The sequence below is a fragment of the Protopterus annectens genome, chromosome 11.part0 (genome assembly GCF_019279795.1).
Source record: "Protopterus annectens isolate FY-2018-M chromosome 11.part0, PAN1.0, whole genome shotgun sequence".
Lineage (NCBI taxonomy): Eukaryota > Metazoa > Chordata > Ceratodontiformes > Protopteridae > Protopterus > Protopterus annectens.
In genome coordinates, this window is record NC_056745.1 from 703,642,366 (window position 1) to 703,657,616 (window position 15,251).

The 15,251-nt window shown below is 35.8% G+C and overlaps 1 protein-coding gene across 1 annotated transcript in view; it reads left to right on the forward strand.

Annotated features, from left to right (window-relative positions):
• Positions 1–15,047, forward strand: part of LOC122815565 (protein mono-ADP-ribosyltransferase PARP12-like) — an 882,722-nt gene extending 867,675 nt beyond the window's left edge. The window contains exon 12 of the mRNA XM_044088162.1: positions 11,390–15,047. Coding sequence (XP_043944097.1) covers positions 11,390–11,841 — 452 coding nt within the window. The 3' untranslated portion in view covers positions 11,842–15,047. The remainder of the gene's footprint in view (positions 1–11,389) is intronic.
• Positions 15,048–15,251: the final 204 nt, after the last annotated feature.

Genomic DNA, 15,251 nt, shown 5'->3' on the forward strand with positions numbered 1-15,251 from the left:
TTAACTACATGGTTTCTCCAATTTTAATGATGGCCAGGGATGCCAGGTTTTCTGCTCCAGTGATTCACGTTTTGTTTTCTTCTCATAAACCAAATGCTAGAAAAGTTTATTTTAGTAAATGGAGAAAGTTTACCATTTGGGCTTCCTCCAGAGGCTAGACTCCTTATCAGCCCTCTGGACTTCTTGGCAGAACTTTTTCGAAAAGGATCTAGCTTCTCAACTGACAAAGTACAGCTAGAGGCCATTTCCATTTTCACATAAGACAAAGATCAGACTTCTGTTGCTTTTCTAAAGATTTCAAAAGCATTTCTGAGGGGGCTGTTCCTGTTATGGCCACCAGTCAGGGAACCACTTCCCCCTAGGGATATTACTGTCATGCTTCAGCTTTTAACAAAAGCTCTGTTTGAGCATGCTTCTACAGTAGATTTGAAATATCTGTGTTGGAAAACTCTCTTCATGGTGGCCGTCACATCCACAAGGAGGATCTCGGAGTTGCAAGCCTTATCATGTAAACCCCCCATATGTATTTTTTCATCAAGACAGAATGTCCTTAAGAATTAATCCTAACATTCTCACAAAGGTGGCTTCTGAAGCAAACCTTATTCAAACTGTCAATGTATCAGTGTTCTTATTGAAGTTTTCTAACAAAGGGGAGTATATTTTACTCCTGTTAGGTGTTCATAGACAACTAAGGTTTTATTTACACAGCACAATGGATATCAGAAAGTCTGATCAGCTTGTCGCTGCTCTCTCTAAAGCAAAATTTGGTCAAGCAGTATTTAAATTTACTCTGACCATGTTGCTTTCCAACTGTATAGCTTTTATATATACAAAGTTATAGCTTTTATATATACAAAGTTGGGATTGACCTTGTGTGGAAAACCAAAGTTTCATTCTACGAGGGTGGTAGCTGCTTCCATTGTCTGTATGGGTAAGGTTCCTATTGATGAGATTTGTGCAGCAGCTACATGGTGTACTGTCCATATCTTTGTGCCACATTACAAGATGGATTTACCGTCTAAATCCTGTATGTCATTTGGCTCCACCATTCCCAGGAATGTCCTTCCTTGATTCCACCCTGGTGTTTTGGGAGCTTGGGAGTCTGTTCCAAACATTGAATTTGACAAAAACAGGCAATATCAGATATAAAAGTCATGTACTTACCATAACACTAGATACATGTTATCTTGTTTTCATCCAGTTCTACAAACATCCCTCCATCCCCAGCCTAAATTGGAATTTTTAGACACCAGTCAAATTGTTGGACCTAATCAGGGGTCTTGTCTTTGACAACCTGTTTTTTGATGTTCTACATGGCTCTCCTATTTGTCCAACATGTTTAGCAAGCCTGTAGACATTTTATGGGATAATAGCTTATGTTTATAAGTAGGCAAACTCTGGGGAACTGAGGGAATTGTGGGTAGGGGGGGAGTGATTGCCCTGAATCCAAGCTCTCTGTAAAAGTTCCAAGGTCAAATCTGGTCGGATTCATTAACCCAAAGGTTGAACCGAATGAAAACAAGACAACAGGAATCTATCGTTATGGTAAGTACGTAACTCTTATTTATCAGTTATGTTTAAGTGAAATCACTAAAAATGCTGAAAAGTGCATAACAAACATTTAATTAAGCTGCTACTTAAAGTCAGTAAAGCTTAATTATGCATGTCTGTCTATCCATAACTCTCCCTGCCTGCAATGTAATCTCCCAAATGCATTTAGTTGAAAGCAAAATGTGCTACTTACTGATGAGTCTTGGTTAATCATGTTTTGATGTCTCGAGTTCAGAGCAGATTTCAGAAATAGTTCTAGTTTCTCTATAGCTCAGTCTTCAGGAAGAAAAATGGTACTGAGGCATATGTGACAAGAAACTGAAACAGCATATTTAAAATGGCCAAGGTGTAAGCATCATGTTGGGTCTATCAAAAACTCTGGGCACCTTGTCATGACTCAAAAAAGCCCCAAAACTAGGATGCTTGGACTTAACTGGAGGATCTTGATGAGGAGGTGACGTACTTAGTAATTGGATTAAAAAGCAATACTTACAATATAACTTTCTGTGAAAAATAAAATAAAATAGTTAGTCATTTAGTTTCTTTGCATGTCAGGCCTGTCAAAGGGGCAATTCAGTACATAGTTTGCCTTTCTGAAAGAAAGAAATTAATAGCAGTGTTAAAGTACAGTGCATTCCAGTTCTGTGCATTCTGGCCAGATGCAATCTGAGGTTATATATGCAATAAATGAAAATTCTGATTTGAATGCTGTGAACTTTTATGTAAAAATTTCAGTTATGTGCAGGCCCTTTTTAGCTGTGTGACTTTAAGTAAGGGTGCCCACATTAAGAATGGATACAATTTCAGAATACGTATTTTTAACTTAATTTCATTTTTCTTATACTGTTGCAATGTTTTCACTGGGTGCATCAGTTTGTACTAAAATAAACTGCAATGAAAAATATAAAGATGCAGAAAAATGTTTTATTATTGATGTACTGCAGAAAGGTAAAGTTATCAAATCTCAGCAAGGCAAAGCTTTGTTTAATTTTGTTAGGAGAGAGTACTAAGACATCTGTGCAGTTTTGTTAGGACACACAAATAATCTTGAGAATATGAATAAAAAACAGATACAGAGGCATCACCTACAGTTGATGAGATGTGATGGCTTATTTCATAGATACAATGCTATGTGAAATTGAAAGAAAATTCTGTTTTTGATGCTACCTTTCAAATATGTTCCACAGATGTTTTACTGGATGAAAAATTGTCAATTTTTATACTGTATTTTATTTAATAAATTATACCTATGCTTTAAATACAGTTACATCTAACTTGATAAAAGTATTATGCTATGCATAATTTAAGTAAGCTTCAAGAATTCAGTGCTTGTTATGCACAGATTTTGTTGCATCAAAAAGGTTATTTTCTCAGACCAGTGTAAGCAATACGTACTGATTATATATTCTTTTTATTGGGGCTTTGTCTATATATCTGAAAGAAATATCTTCCAGATGTAAAATAACACACTGGATTGTCTTTGTGTCTTAAAATATCTGTCCAGTCAGATCTGTGGAGAAATCCTACCTGAATATCTTCACTTGTGACTCAGACAGCTACTCAACACTGAGGCTACTACTAGGAGTGTATTATCAATGTGGTAATTTCCAGGGTGAATGTCTTTTCAAAGAGTACTGTTATACATTTGTTAACATTGAGTTTTTGTCCTTGACTCTAGCAACAGTTGCTTGTATGCATCAGACCCTCTTGATGGATATCTGTGTTAGGGGATTCAATGACCATGCCTAGTTTGCAATTATCTGCAAATTTGGTCAGCTGGAAGCCCTTGATGCTTGCCCTGACTTCAGAGAAATAGAAGCCGAAAAGGAGACGCCCCGGCACTAATCCCTGTGGGACTCAACTAGTGACTGGCCTCTTTGTGGAGATGGATTCCCCTACCCTAACTTCTTGAGCCCTGTCAGCGAGTCAGATGGTTATTGTTTGGGTGACATATGGGTTTGTGCCTAATTTTTTAAGTTTATCTATAATGCTGAAATGAGATATTGTGTCAGATGCATTGACTGTTTCACCATTGTCCATAGCTTTAGTGACCTCCTCAGAAACATCAGTCTGATTAAGTGGGTATGTCCTGCTTTTAGCAAAACTGAAATGGTAGGGTCAAGTGTTTGTAGATTTCCCATGTCATTGTTTATCAGTTCCATGATAATTCTTTCCATGACCTTGCATATGAGACTAGTCAGACTTATAGGTTTATGGAAAGCACCCCCCGCCTTTTTATATATGGATAACCATTACAGTCCTCCATTCATTTGGCATGAAGTCTGTCTGGAGTCTGTGGTTAAAAAGAGATACTAGTGGGCTTGACAGGTCATGTTTCATGGTACTCATGAATCGAAGAACTTGAATAGTGGCCACCTAGATGTGTGTTAGCATTGTTGAAATGAGTACATTTTAATTAAAAACACTTGCAAACATGTTATAGCTTGACACAAACTAATAAATGCATTGCTGTCACAAAAGAAGGGTGTACAGCTGTGATGTTTATTGTAGGTTTTGCTATGGCATAACTTTTTGAGGTGCATCCATAGTAAAATATATTGTCTACTGACAGCAGATGTCTGCTTTAAAAAATGTTCACATTGAATCTTGTGATTTAACCTCTATATACGAGTTTCCACTTTTCTGTAAATGGTTTCTATTTTTATATGGAGTACTAAGTTAGACAAGCTAGTATTTTTTTGTTTTGTTTTACAGGTGTTTTTCTTTAAAGTTATTGGTCTTTTTGAAAAATTAATTTAGCAGCTAATGATATCACATAATGGCTTTTAGCTTTTATATAATTTCTTTTCTGTTTTTGTGTATTTTTATGGTTTGAGTCATGGCTTGTTTACAAACTTGCAAGTCTCTGACTTGGAAGTTACTTCATGAAAATGATGTTATGAACATAAATACAATGTAATTATATTGTTCTTTATCAAGGACCTGTAACTTGCCATGAAAGTAAACTTCGTACACCCCATTGTTTTGTCATACTTTTGACCATGCCCCACTATAATGTTGTCCTTTGAAGCACACATTCTGTGTCCCACTATGGACATCTGAATAGGTGACAACCATGTCTATCTTGTCTGGGCCAGTGCAAGAAGGGTAGCATGACTGGCACATTTTCTAAAAATTAGGGTTCTTCAAAAAGAGAAACAGGAAGGGTAGAGTGTCAGTTTGTCAATATGCCTCAGAAGTAGATGTTTCTAATATCTCATGTGAGGAAAATTGAGAAAAAGAAGGAGATAGTGATCTTCTTTTTCATCTGGGGGTCCATTGGGATAAAGATTCAATTTTTATTTAGGGAAGGATCAAACTTTGGGCTGCAACAGCGGGGAACAGATGATATCATGAAGACAGGCATCGATTTTGTAAAAGGGTGTTATTTTATCATCTTTATTGAATTATCACTTAAGACACAGGCAAACATGTTTTTATATAATAGAAAAAGTATATTAACATGGTTATAGCTACAAACATTATATATCACGTTTCTTGTATAACTGTCATCAAGCCAATATTACAGAAATGTCTAAGTTCCTGCCTTCCCTTAAATTTCAATCCTCCTCCAAAATATTATTTTGTGTGTGTTGTTCATACAGACTCCATTTTTTTCTATAAAATTTGCTCCTTCTCTTTTCTAAAGATGCTACTACCAGTTCTTTTATCTCTGTTACAAAATTCAGTACTTCAAATGCAGTTGGTTTAGACTATGATTTCCATTTTGTAATAATTGCTTTTTTGGCAACCACCAGAATTACCATGTCTAGGCAATTCAGATCTTTTAACCCAGCTCAAAAAATCATTAGTTACATCCATTTGCTCACCCAATATTTCTGACAGAGTACTCAGCAGGGGATTTTTGAAGTCTGCCAAATCATTGTTCCTAAAACATATGTTCCCAGTTACCTCTTTATTGCCCATCATACCTCCAGCATTTGCCATCTGCCTGAGGAAGAATTCTTTGGAGTCTGCTTGGGGTATGAAAATACCTATGCAAAGACTTCCAAGCAAAAGTCCTAAAACTTCTAGACTTTGTTGTATACTTAGGGGTCATGCATATGTCCTCCCATTGTTTTCTTGTGAATTGCTTATCCAGTTTCTCTCTTCCCAATGTTTTCTAACCTCCTCTGATTGATTCCTGATTACTGTGCAACATTTTATATGCCCTACTAATTGTCCATTTTTAACAGCAGCTTCTGTTCTACATTCAACTAACAACTCTACCAGAGTAGGTCTTTCACTTAGGATTTCCATATCCCTTTCTCTTTGCGTATATTCTGATATCAATCCCTGTTAAGGAAGACAGTCTCTAGCCTGCAGTCCTCTTCTCATTGTATTACCTATCCCTCTCTAGTTATTTGCTCCCAGTACCTTGGTTCCTTTGCCAGTTTTCTGCAACAAATTCCAGCCCCCTCTTGCTTATTCTCTCTACCACTAATTGTAGTCATCCCTACTAGCAAAATCTGATTTCCCATTTTGTGTTGCCTTAATTCTTAGAATAATTTCTGCTACTTTTTAAATGTAATGTTCTGTATGGCTATTGTTATTCTCCTTAAGGATCTGCATCCAAAGGCCTACTCTCTCCTTATTTCTTAAATTTCCCTGTTTCATCATCCTTTTCCACTTTGAATTATAGCTTTCTGCATCTGTTATGTATATGAGTCTTAACTGTGTAACTCTGAGATAGCTCTTCAAATCAGGTAATGATAAACCACCTTGTTCTCTGTGAAGGATCAGCTTATACCACTTGACCCTTGCCCTCTTCCCTTCCCTTCCTAGATAAATTCCTTCAACTCTTTATTAATTATTGTCCACAACTTCTCCTCTGGTTGGTAAAAATATGCCACACCTGTATTTACAAACTAAAAGGGCTAAAAACATGAGATGTCCTTTTCTGGTTTTATCGGGTGCAAAATAATATCATCTACAAATAAAGACAACTTTTTTCTTGATTATCATATGAATTACGTCATTGAATTTCTGAGTCCCTTATTTTCTTTGCTAATGGCTCCAAATATAAAGCAAATAAAAGGGAAAGAGGACACCCCTGCCTGGTTCCTTTGTTCAGACACAGCTTGTCAAATGGGAACCCTCCCACTATAATTTTTGCCTCAGATCCCTCATATTTCCTCCTGATTAACTCTATTATTGTATCAAGAAATAAAAATGCTTTTAGTGCCCTAACCATGAAATCTCAGCTTACTCTGTTGAATGCTTTGTCTGCATCAAAGCCCACCAACAACAGTGGTGTTTTTCTTACATTCTCCTTCCCTTTGGGTCATCATTGTTCTATTAATATTGTCAAATGTTTGCTTCCCCTGTCCAAAATCATATTGATTCATATCTATCAATTTTGATTACACTTTTTCCGTTTGTTTAGCTATTATACACATAAATATTTTATAATCGTGGTTTAAAATTGAAATGGGCCTATGTGAAACTGGGTCTGGTAGGTATTACAGTCACTACAGCTTTCTTCCGGGATGCTGGTATTTCCCCTCCTTTTAAAATATTGCTAAACAAAACCTTCCAGATCTTTACCATTTTTCTCACTCCTAGCTTTCAAAATTCCACAGGAATGCCATGTATTCCAAGAGACTTCCGTGCAGATTGGTTGTATGTCACTGTTTTTATCTCATCTCTCCAAGCTTAACTCTTAATTGTTGAGCCTCAAATACCTCTAACCATGGCATACATAAGTCTTCCATAAATGATTCCATTTGTTCTCTTTCTTGATTTCCATATTTTCTGATTTATACAAATTTTCATAAAATTTCCAAAATATGTAATACCTCTACAAGATCTCTGGCTGTTTTTCTTGTTATAGGCTCCCTCAGTTTGTCAACAACCCTTTGTACTTTCTGTTGGTTGTCATACTTAATGTTTTTGTGCTCTGGAGTTATTATAAAAAGCAATTGCTTACCAGCAATCTGTCTAACCTTGTACATATTATCCAGATACTTCCTTATTTTCTCTTTAGCACTCTGTAGTTGTGCCTGTTCTTGCTGTATGAGATTCTCCTTATTCTGCAATACTTCAACTTTTGTTAGTCCCTCTAAATAACTCATATTACTTTTTAAGCCTTTTAATTTCGTTTATTTCTACTCTGTTTTTAAATTTTCCTATCATATTATCCTACTCACTAGCTATAATTTCTGAAGAAATTTCTATCTTCCCTAATAACTCTTGAATAATTTCAACTACCAATTCCTAAAAGTCCTCTCTTTTTTAACAACATTTTTACTTCAATACCTGCATTTCTATCTTAGTTGTTATAGGTGCATGATTTAAAATAGTTACTGGATATGAGCTGAGCCTTTCAATTAAATGTATGTGTTCTTGTGAAATGTAACTTCTGTGTAGTCTAGCCCAATTACTGTACCTTGAGGAATAATATGTAAATGCTCTTCGAGTTCCTAAAAACTGAATTCATGTCTGCCGTATCAAATATTTTCATAAATATTTTCTTAAATTTACCCTCCTTTGTTATTTTTTCCCTTCGGGGTCCCCAAGATATATCCTCATTATTGCAAATCAAAGTCCAGCCCCCACTTATAACTAATATTCCCTGCTGAAAGCTGATTATTTCTCCTAAAATGTTCTTAAGTTCCATAATAGCATTTTAGGTGGAATATAAATACATGCCAACATAGTCCTTATCCCTTGCCAATAGTCCCTACTACCACAAACATAACACTAGTATAATGTTTTTCCTCTTTTGTCACTATTGGAGATCCTCTGTCAAATAATGTAAGTACCCCCTTTTCCTTTTTCCCTGCAACTCTGCTGAATATCCCTTCTGTAATCCTTTCTTTATCAAACTCACATGCTCACTTCTTTCCAAATTTGTCTCCTGTAGCACTGATATTTGTACTCTACATTTCTTAATATAGTTCACTACTCTTTCCTTTTGTCTATACCTGTGAAGCCATTAATGTTTCAAAATCATATGGATAGTGTAGCCATTATGGTAAGTATATATATATATATATATATATATATATATATATATATATATATATATATATATATATATATATATATATATATATATATATATATATATATATATCTATATATCTATATAAACCAGCTTTTTTTAAATGCATGTTTCCAGTTTTTGTGAAACATGCACTCACAGGTTGTTCTTTTATATAGTTGTTTCTTGTCATCTCCATTTGAATCTATGTCACATTTTACAAGACTTTTTATTTCAAAGAATAACATTTATCCTTAAAAGAGTGCTGTGGCTTTCCATTGGATGCTCTTTGACTCATTTTCTGACTTTATCCTTAGTATGACATGTATAACATGACATCCAGGGACCTATGATAGTACAAAAACAAAACAAAAAAAAAAAAAAAAAACTAAATAAATGAGAGGTTAAAATTAATATACACAGATCTAATAAACACAGAAGAAAATCTAGAGAGCAGCCCTTTCTTAGTTCTGAGAGAGAGAACTGAAAAGAAAGAAGAACAGTAACATATAAACACATAATAATAGATGTTCAAATTCCTTACTACCTTCATGGCATTTGGCATTATATTTTTCATGTTATCATTTTGGATTTATCTACCAGGTAACCCAGTACTGGCCAGCTTTCAAAACCTCAGATTCCCCACCCTCTCTCTTCCTGTGACAGATGATTGGCTGAACTTTATTTCTTGGATTGCATTCACTGGTATAGGGATTTGTGAAACAAGATACCACTGATGGCAGTGGAAATGAGCATCACTGATGAAGAGCGTGAACATCCTCCACTGGACCAGTAATCAAGGAGCCTCAATCCTCACCACTGACATCAGTGGGGACGGTAAGACTCCCCCCACAGCACAGCTATAGATGAGATCTCAGCTTAGTGGGCCAGCCAAAACCTCCAGCACCCTCTCTGCCCAAACTAATACTATATTAATACAAATGAAGTAAATATATAAATATATTAAAAGAATGAGACAATACTAAATATATATATATTCAGGGCATCAGACTTCAAAACCCACAAAAAATTAAAAAAACTATATTGGAGGACAGTCTCAATTAAATAAAAAATATATATCTAAACTACTATAACCTAAGAACTTACTAATAGAGCAAGGCAGATGTGACGAATTGATCTTCTAGTTGTTGTCAGGTCCAAAGCAGAATGCAAAATGCTCTTTCTCACTAGGAGACTTCTCAAATTAATATCTACACTACTACTGTGAGGATAGCTTGCAGAATGACATAATTTCTTGTCAACTGCTAGAAGCTGGCAGTATTTAGCATCTACCTTTAAAAATACATAGACTTCTGATCTTTGGCAGATGCTGGAAATCATAAAGCAATTACATTCCTCTACATTTCAAGCCTAGTAATTAGTTTACTCTAAAGACAATACACAAAACTTGTGATAACATCGAAACTAAAACCACAAAAGCTGAAAACTCTGAAGACTGAGAACAGCAATTTTTTCATAATTTGATTTCTCTCCGACCCCGATATCTTGAGACTTTCAAGTTTGAGGTTTTGGTGTACGAACTTATCAGCTTTCGAACTTTTGATATACACCCGTATCTCTAGCTGCATCGAAAACTGAAAGATACCATCTGCTGTCTTCCAGTAGGCACACTGAATGCATTTCAAAAAACACTTTAAAAAATATTTTTTCACACACGTCTGTATGAACATTACAAGTGACACAAAAGTCCAGATAGCTGTGCTGGCAGTAACACCCTTTGTCACAAGGAGTCTAATCTGTTGTTGATAGTCATCTCAGTGAAACTGCCAGAGGTGAATTGATGTACTCCTTCCCCTCCTGTCTGTTTACACTGTCTAGATTATTTGTGTATGTTGTCTCGTCAAGATAGAAAAAGAAAGAAAAGAAGAAAAGAAAGAAGTGTGTGCAGGCTGCAGCTGCTTTCTCCTGAGGTGACAGAGAATTGAAAAAAAAAAAAAAACTTTGCATGTGCATGTGTTGATGTCATAGTATTGGCCTTGGCCAGTGCAGTACAGGCAGAGCTATTCATTTTTCACAAGTAAGTCAGCTCTTTGACTAGAGAGGAGACATTTTTTTTTTTATATATTTTGTGTGGGGGTTGACATTAGAAGCATGCAGATGCTTTCATCTACTGCTGTTACAGGAAAAGCTGTTATTAGTGTAATAGTAGAAACAGATTTATCTAAATAATTACTTAATGCAGAATATACAGTGATTGAGATGCCAGCTATTAGAAAATAAGACATCATTAAGTCATGTATTGCTTTCTAATAGTGTTCCTAAAAGATGATAATTTTGTCTTGTGCAGAATCAGTCAGGATAGTAATACAGCTGTTGCTAACAGCTGGGCTTAAATGTGAATCCAGACTGCTAAAAAATGTTTAGGTTCCTAATGGATGCTTTTTCCAATAGTAGAAGGCCATCTGGCAAACACAGGTGACAGTATAGCAAGGTATTGTCTAACAAACAGGTGTATATCCTGCACAGTATGGCCTATATGTTGGTCTTGCTCTTTGGCTAACTATTATGTTCCTATGGGCTTTAAAATGCAACTGAAGAAAATTGTCGTACCAACGTACTGGTGATGCTGGTAGGGTTCCTGTTACAGTTGAGGTGATGTGGTACTGTGTGAGAATACCTAGAGGAACTGAAAGGCAAAGTCCCTGCCATTACTTGTTTAAAAAAAACAGCTGTAGATGCTGCTCTAACTGAATGACAGGATTATACCTTTGCGGACAAACAAGCTCAGAAAATGTAAAATAACCTTATAAAGGAAAGCAAAAGTGAAAGTATTTGTATCCATGCATGTTTAACTGTTATGCTAAAAATTATTCATTTTATTTTTTGTTCCAGGAAGTTACTTTGCAAGGGATGCTTCTTACTCTGAAAAATATTCCAGCTCAAGTTCAAGCTCCAGGATCATGTTTGTAGCTCGAGTGTTGGTGGGCCAGTTTGCAAAAGGGTCAGAAAATTATCTGCGTCCTCCATCCAAAGATGGCACACCCAGCAATTTGTATGACAGTTGTGTAGACAGTAAATCCAATCCATCTATCTTTGTTATCTTTGAAAAGCACCAGATTTATCCAGAGTACCTGATTAAGTACTGTGACGATGCTACTGCATCTCAGGTTCATATTCCAAGGTCCAGTATTACTCAACCATTAGGACCCTCCCTTCGCACATCTCATATCTCTGGCAGATCTTCTGCTACCAGTTATCTCAGTGCTGGAACTTCCAGAACACAGACTGGTTCTAGTGCTGTTAAACCTGATTGGATTTCTCTTTTAAATAAGTATCGGAGATAATAGTTATATTTTAAAAGCATAATTTCACAAGTTTCCATATGTTCAAAATATTGTTCTTGAGAAAATTTATCAGATTACTTGTACAATTTTTACTGCATTAATGGAATTACGAATCATTTTCAAGTCTATCGTAAACATTATTTGATCACGTCTGTAAAGTACAGCACTACTAACTATTATAATAAGTGTTTTGTAATATAATGGGCAAAACTAACAAAATGAATACAGAACTGAATAGAAGAAAGTAGTATTTCCATGCATGTGGATATGTCAGATAGAATTAAATCCCATTACATCTCATTTGGTACCTGTGCCATGAATTACAGTCATTTTCAAAAGTTGCAATAGTGTAGAGACACCTAGAAAATGAAAATGTTATTCGTTTTAAGGACATTAGTCATTTTGAGTGGTATTTCCAAAAAGAGAGAGAGAGAGAAATGTGACTTATGTATGTATGTGTAATCACTTGATGCCCCTTCCCCTACATTTGTCATTGTCACGTTCTGAGATGATGCAGGCTCTTTGGGGATGTCTGTACACTTGTCTGGGCATTGCCCTGCTTTCACTGCCACTGCATTCTTAGTGCAAGTTATCATTGCAGTAGCCAGAGGTTAACCTGATCACAGAATCATTTACACTCCAGGGGAGTAGAGGTACCATGTCTGAGAGTTTTGCCTGCAAAAAAATATGTTTTGTAACACATCAGTGTTAATCATTATATTTTGAAACTAGAGATGGGGGATTGTTAATCCTGGTGAATAAACATAATTAAACTGCAATGTCTTTTAGAATGTGGGACAAGAAATGTCAATGAGCGCACATTATTCAAAATGTTAAACTTTCAGATTCAGTCTACTGAATAATCAGGACTAAATTTCAAGGGTCACATATTCACTACTAGACAGAGGATGACAGGAGAATAGTAGACAGATGTTATGTTTAGCATGGGAGATGCATCTGATGATATTGTTGTTCAGGTAATGTGCAGTGATTTCACCTTTCAAAATGAGAAGGCCTCCTTTTCATCTGTGCTGAGTTAGTTGTTTCATTTATATGTATTTCTGCCTTTGATTTTGTTTAAAAATGGGTAGAACATGACGATATGCAAAGCAGGAACATTTTTGCTGAATTCTGCAGTAAACTGATTAATAGGAATGTTGTGTGAACGGCAAGTTTACTTTCAATTCATTTCTTTCTTGGAAGCACTGCTACTGTATGGTGTATTTTATCACTTCATACACTGCCAGAACTACCATCAGTGAAAATCTGGTCAGAATATCTGTTGGTGTATCTGTTTGTGAAGTATGCAGATTTGGATCAGGGTATCTTACATGTCCAAAATTATCCTATTTGCACCCAGCAGTGCTTGTTTGTAAACCCCACATTCTTTAAGTAAGTCTTTAATGGATATGATTTAACAAAAGCTATTATAAATATCCAGGTAAAAAGAACTTGTTAAATATATTACCATATGCAAAATTCTAAATGTTTCAGGTTTCAGGCACTTGAAATTTAAACTGCATTCTGCCCCAATGGCAGCAGAGTATGAGGCAACATGTCATTGCAGAGCACTGTTGTTAGGTGTTATCTGAAATACTGTATCCAGTTCTGAGATTCTGGTCTCTAGGAGAATCCAGAGAGGGAATAGGAATGTGGGACAGCCTGACAGCACAGTGAGTTTAGGCTATGACTGATCAAGGTGATTTGTCCTGGAATGTGATGAATAAATAAAGTTGTTAAAAATTATGTTTTGTCCTAGGTTTGAGTCCCGTAGTTTCCATCTGCATACTTGTTACTCTTGACAAAACGAGTAACCTGACAGTGCACATTTAAGTAAAACTACCAAAGGAAGAAAAGCAGTTTTGAAGTAAATATTCTTAATGTGTTTCAGGGTTGTCAGACATCCCAATTTGAGCGGCACTGTCCCGAGTTCAAATCCTGACTTTGGTCACTCGTGCCAACCTTTTTTCTTTTTCTTAGTCACTTGTCCCAACCAGTGATTTTAGAAATCTGACAACTTGACAACATGAACTGATCAACCAAGCTACCAATATGGCAGTCATATGCCACGCTGGAGAATCTGCAGTTTGTGAACTCTTCCTGCCTCAACACCCCCAAACTCTAACTGCTCACATCCATGTCACCCCATGCAGTTTGACATTACCTGCCTCTTGTTCATCCGCCACACATCGTAAAAAAATGAAAAGCAAACATTTTTGAAACGTGATAATACTAACAGGGTAAGAAAACTATAATAACTAATCCATCCAGTCAAAAGAGGGAAGATAAAATGAACTAGACATGACATTCTCCTTCCCATTCTGCTGAGTTCCAGTGTACCTCCTCTTTCAGTTAGCACTCAGCTTTGTAAAGCTGAGTGTTATTGAGTGTCAAAAATAGGAAGTTTTGTAGTGACAGTGTGAAAAGAGTCTGTTTATATTCATGGTTTTCTTATTTAAGTTGTAATTGGGTTGGATTACTTTTAGTCATTCAGGATACAACAATGGTTCATTGGTGTACTGTTGGATTTAGTAAGGAGAAGGCAGAAAAACAAGACTTCTTGAAGAGTAGCCAAGGATCATAACCATCAAGAGTGATTCATCCACTAGTATGATAAGTACACTGACTTGAGCTTTTTAAGAACTACACAGTGTTCAACATTTAGGGCTTAACCATTTTTGGATCACATTACAAATAAGTTGCTTAAGTTATCTTATAGTATGATTTAAGCGTTGACGAAAACCGTGTATTTTTGAATAATGTAAAAGTAATGCATTTTTTCAGAAGCAATAATTTAAACTCCTTAAGGACTACTGAAAAATGTATATGTGTATATCTTTTTCTTGCAATGATGATATGCATTATGCAAGCCTGCCAGTAGTGTAGAAATTAATTATTGCTACTTTTATTACTACTTCTTCCCTGTAATACATTTTGAGGGCATTGCTAGAAACATTGTAATGCCTTTGTTAAATTACTGTCCCTTTCACTTAAAATGGAAGTAATGAGAACAACTCTACCTGTAATAGCATATACTATTACTGTTTAAGTTTATGTGTGTTATCTACTACCAACATTTGTTGCTTATGTTTTGTCTTAGCATTGTGCTTTTGTGCATAGGTCATGGGTGGTAGAAAAAGGGTCAGCACAGCAGTTTACTTATTCTGTTATCAAATTGTTAAATAAATAATTACTGTAAAGTTTGAGACCCTTCAATAATAATGTGACTTTTTTTGCAGTAACTCTTAACATGTGTTTCCTACATATGTGTTGCATATATATGATAAAGTAATAACTGAGATAATATCCATCCTTTCACCCATAACATGATGTACACTGAAGAAGCTGACCAGGACAGCAATGCCAGAGAGGGAGAGAAACTAACAAGTATGGAAATAATTACTCAGAGA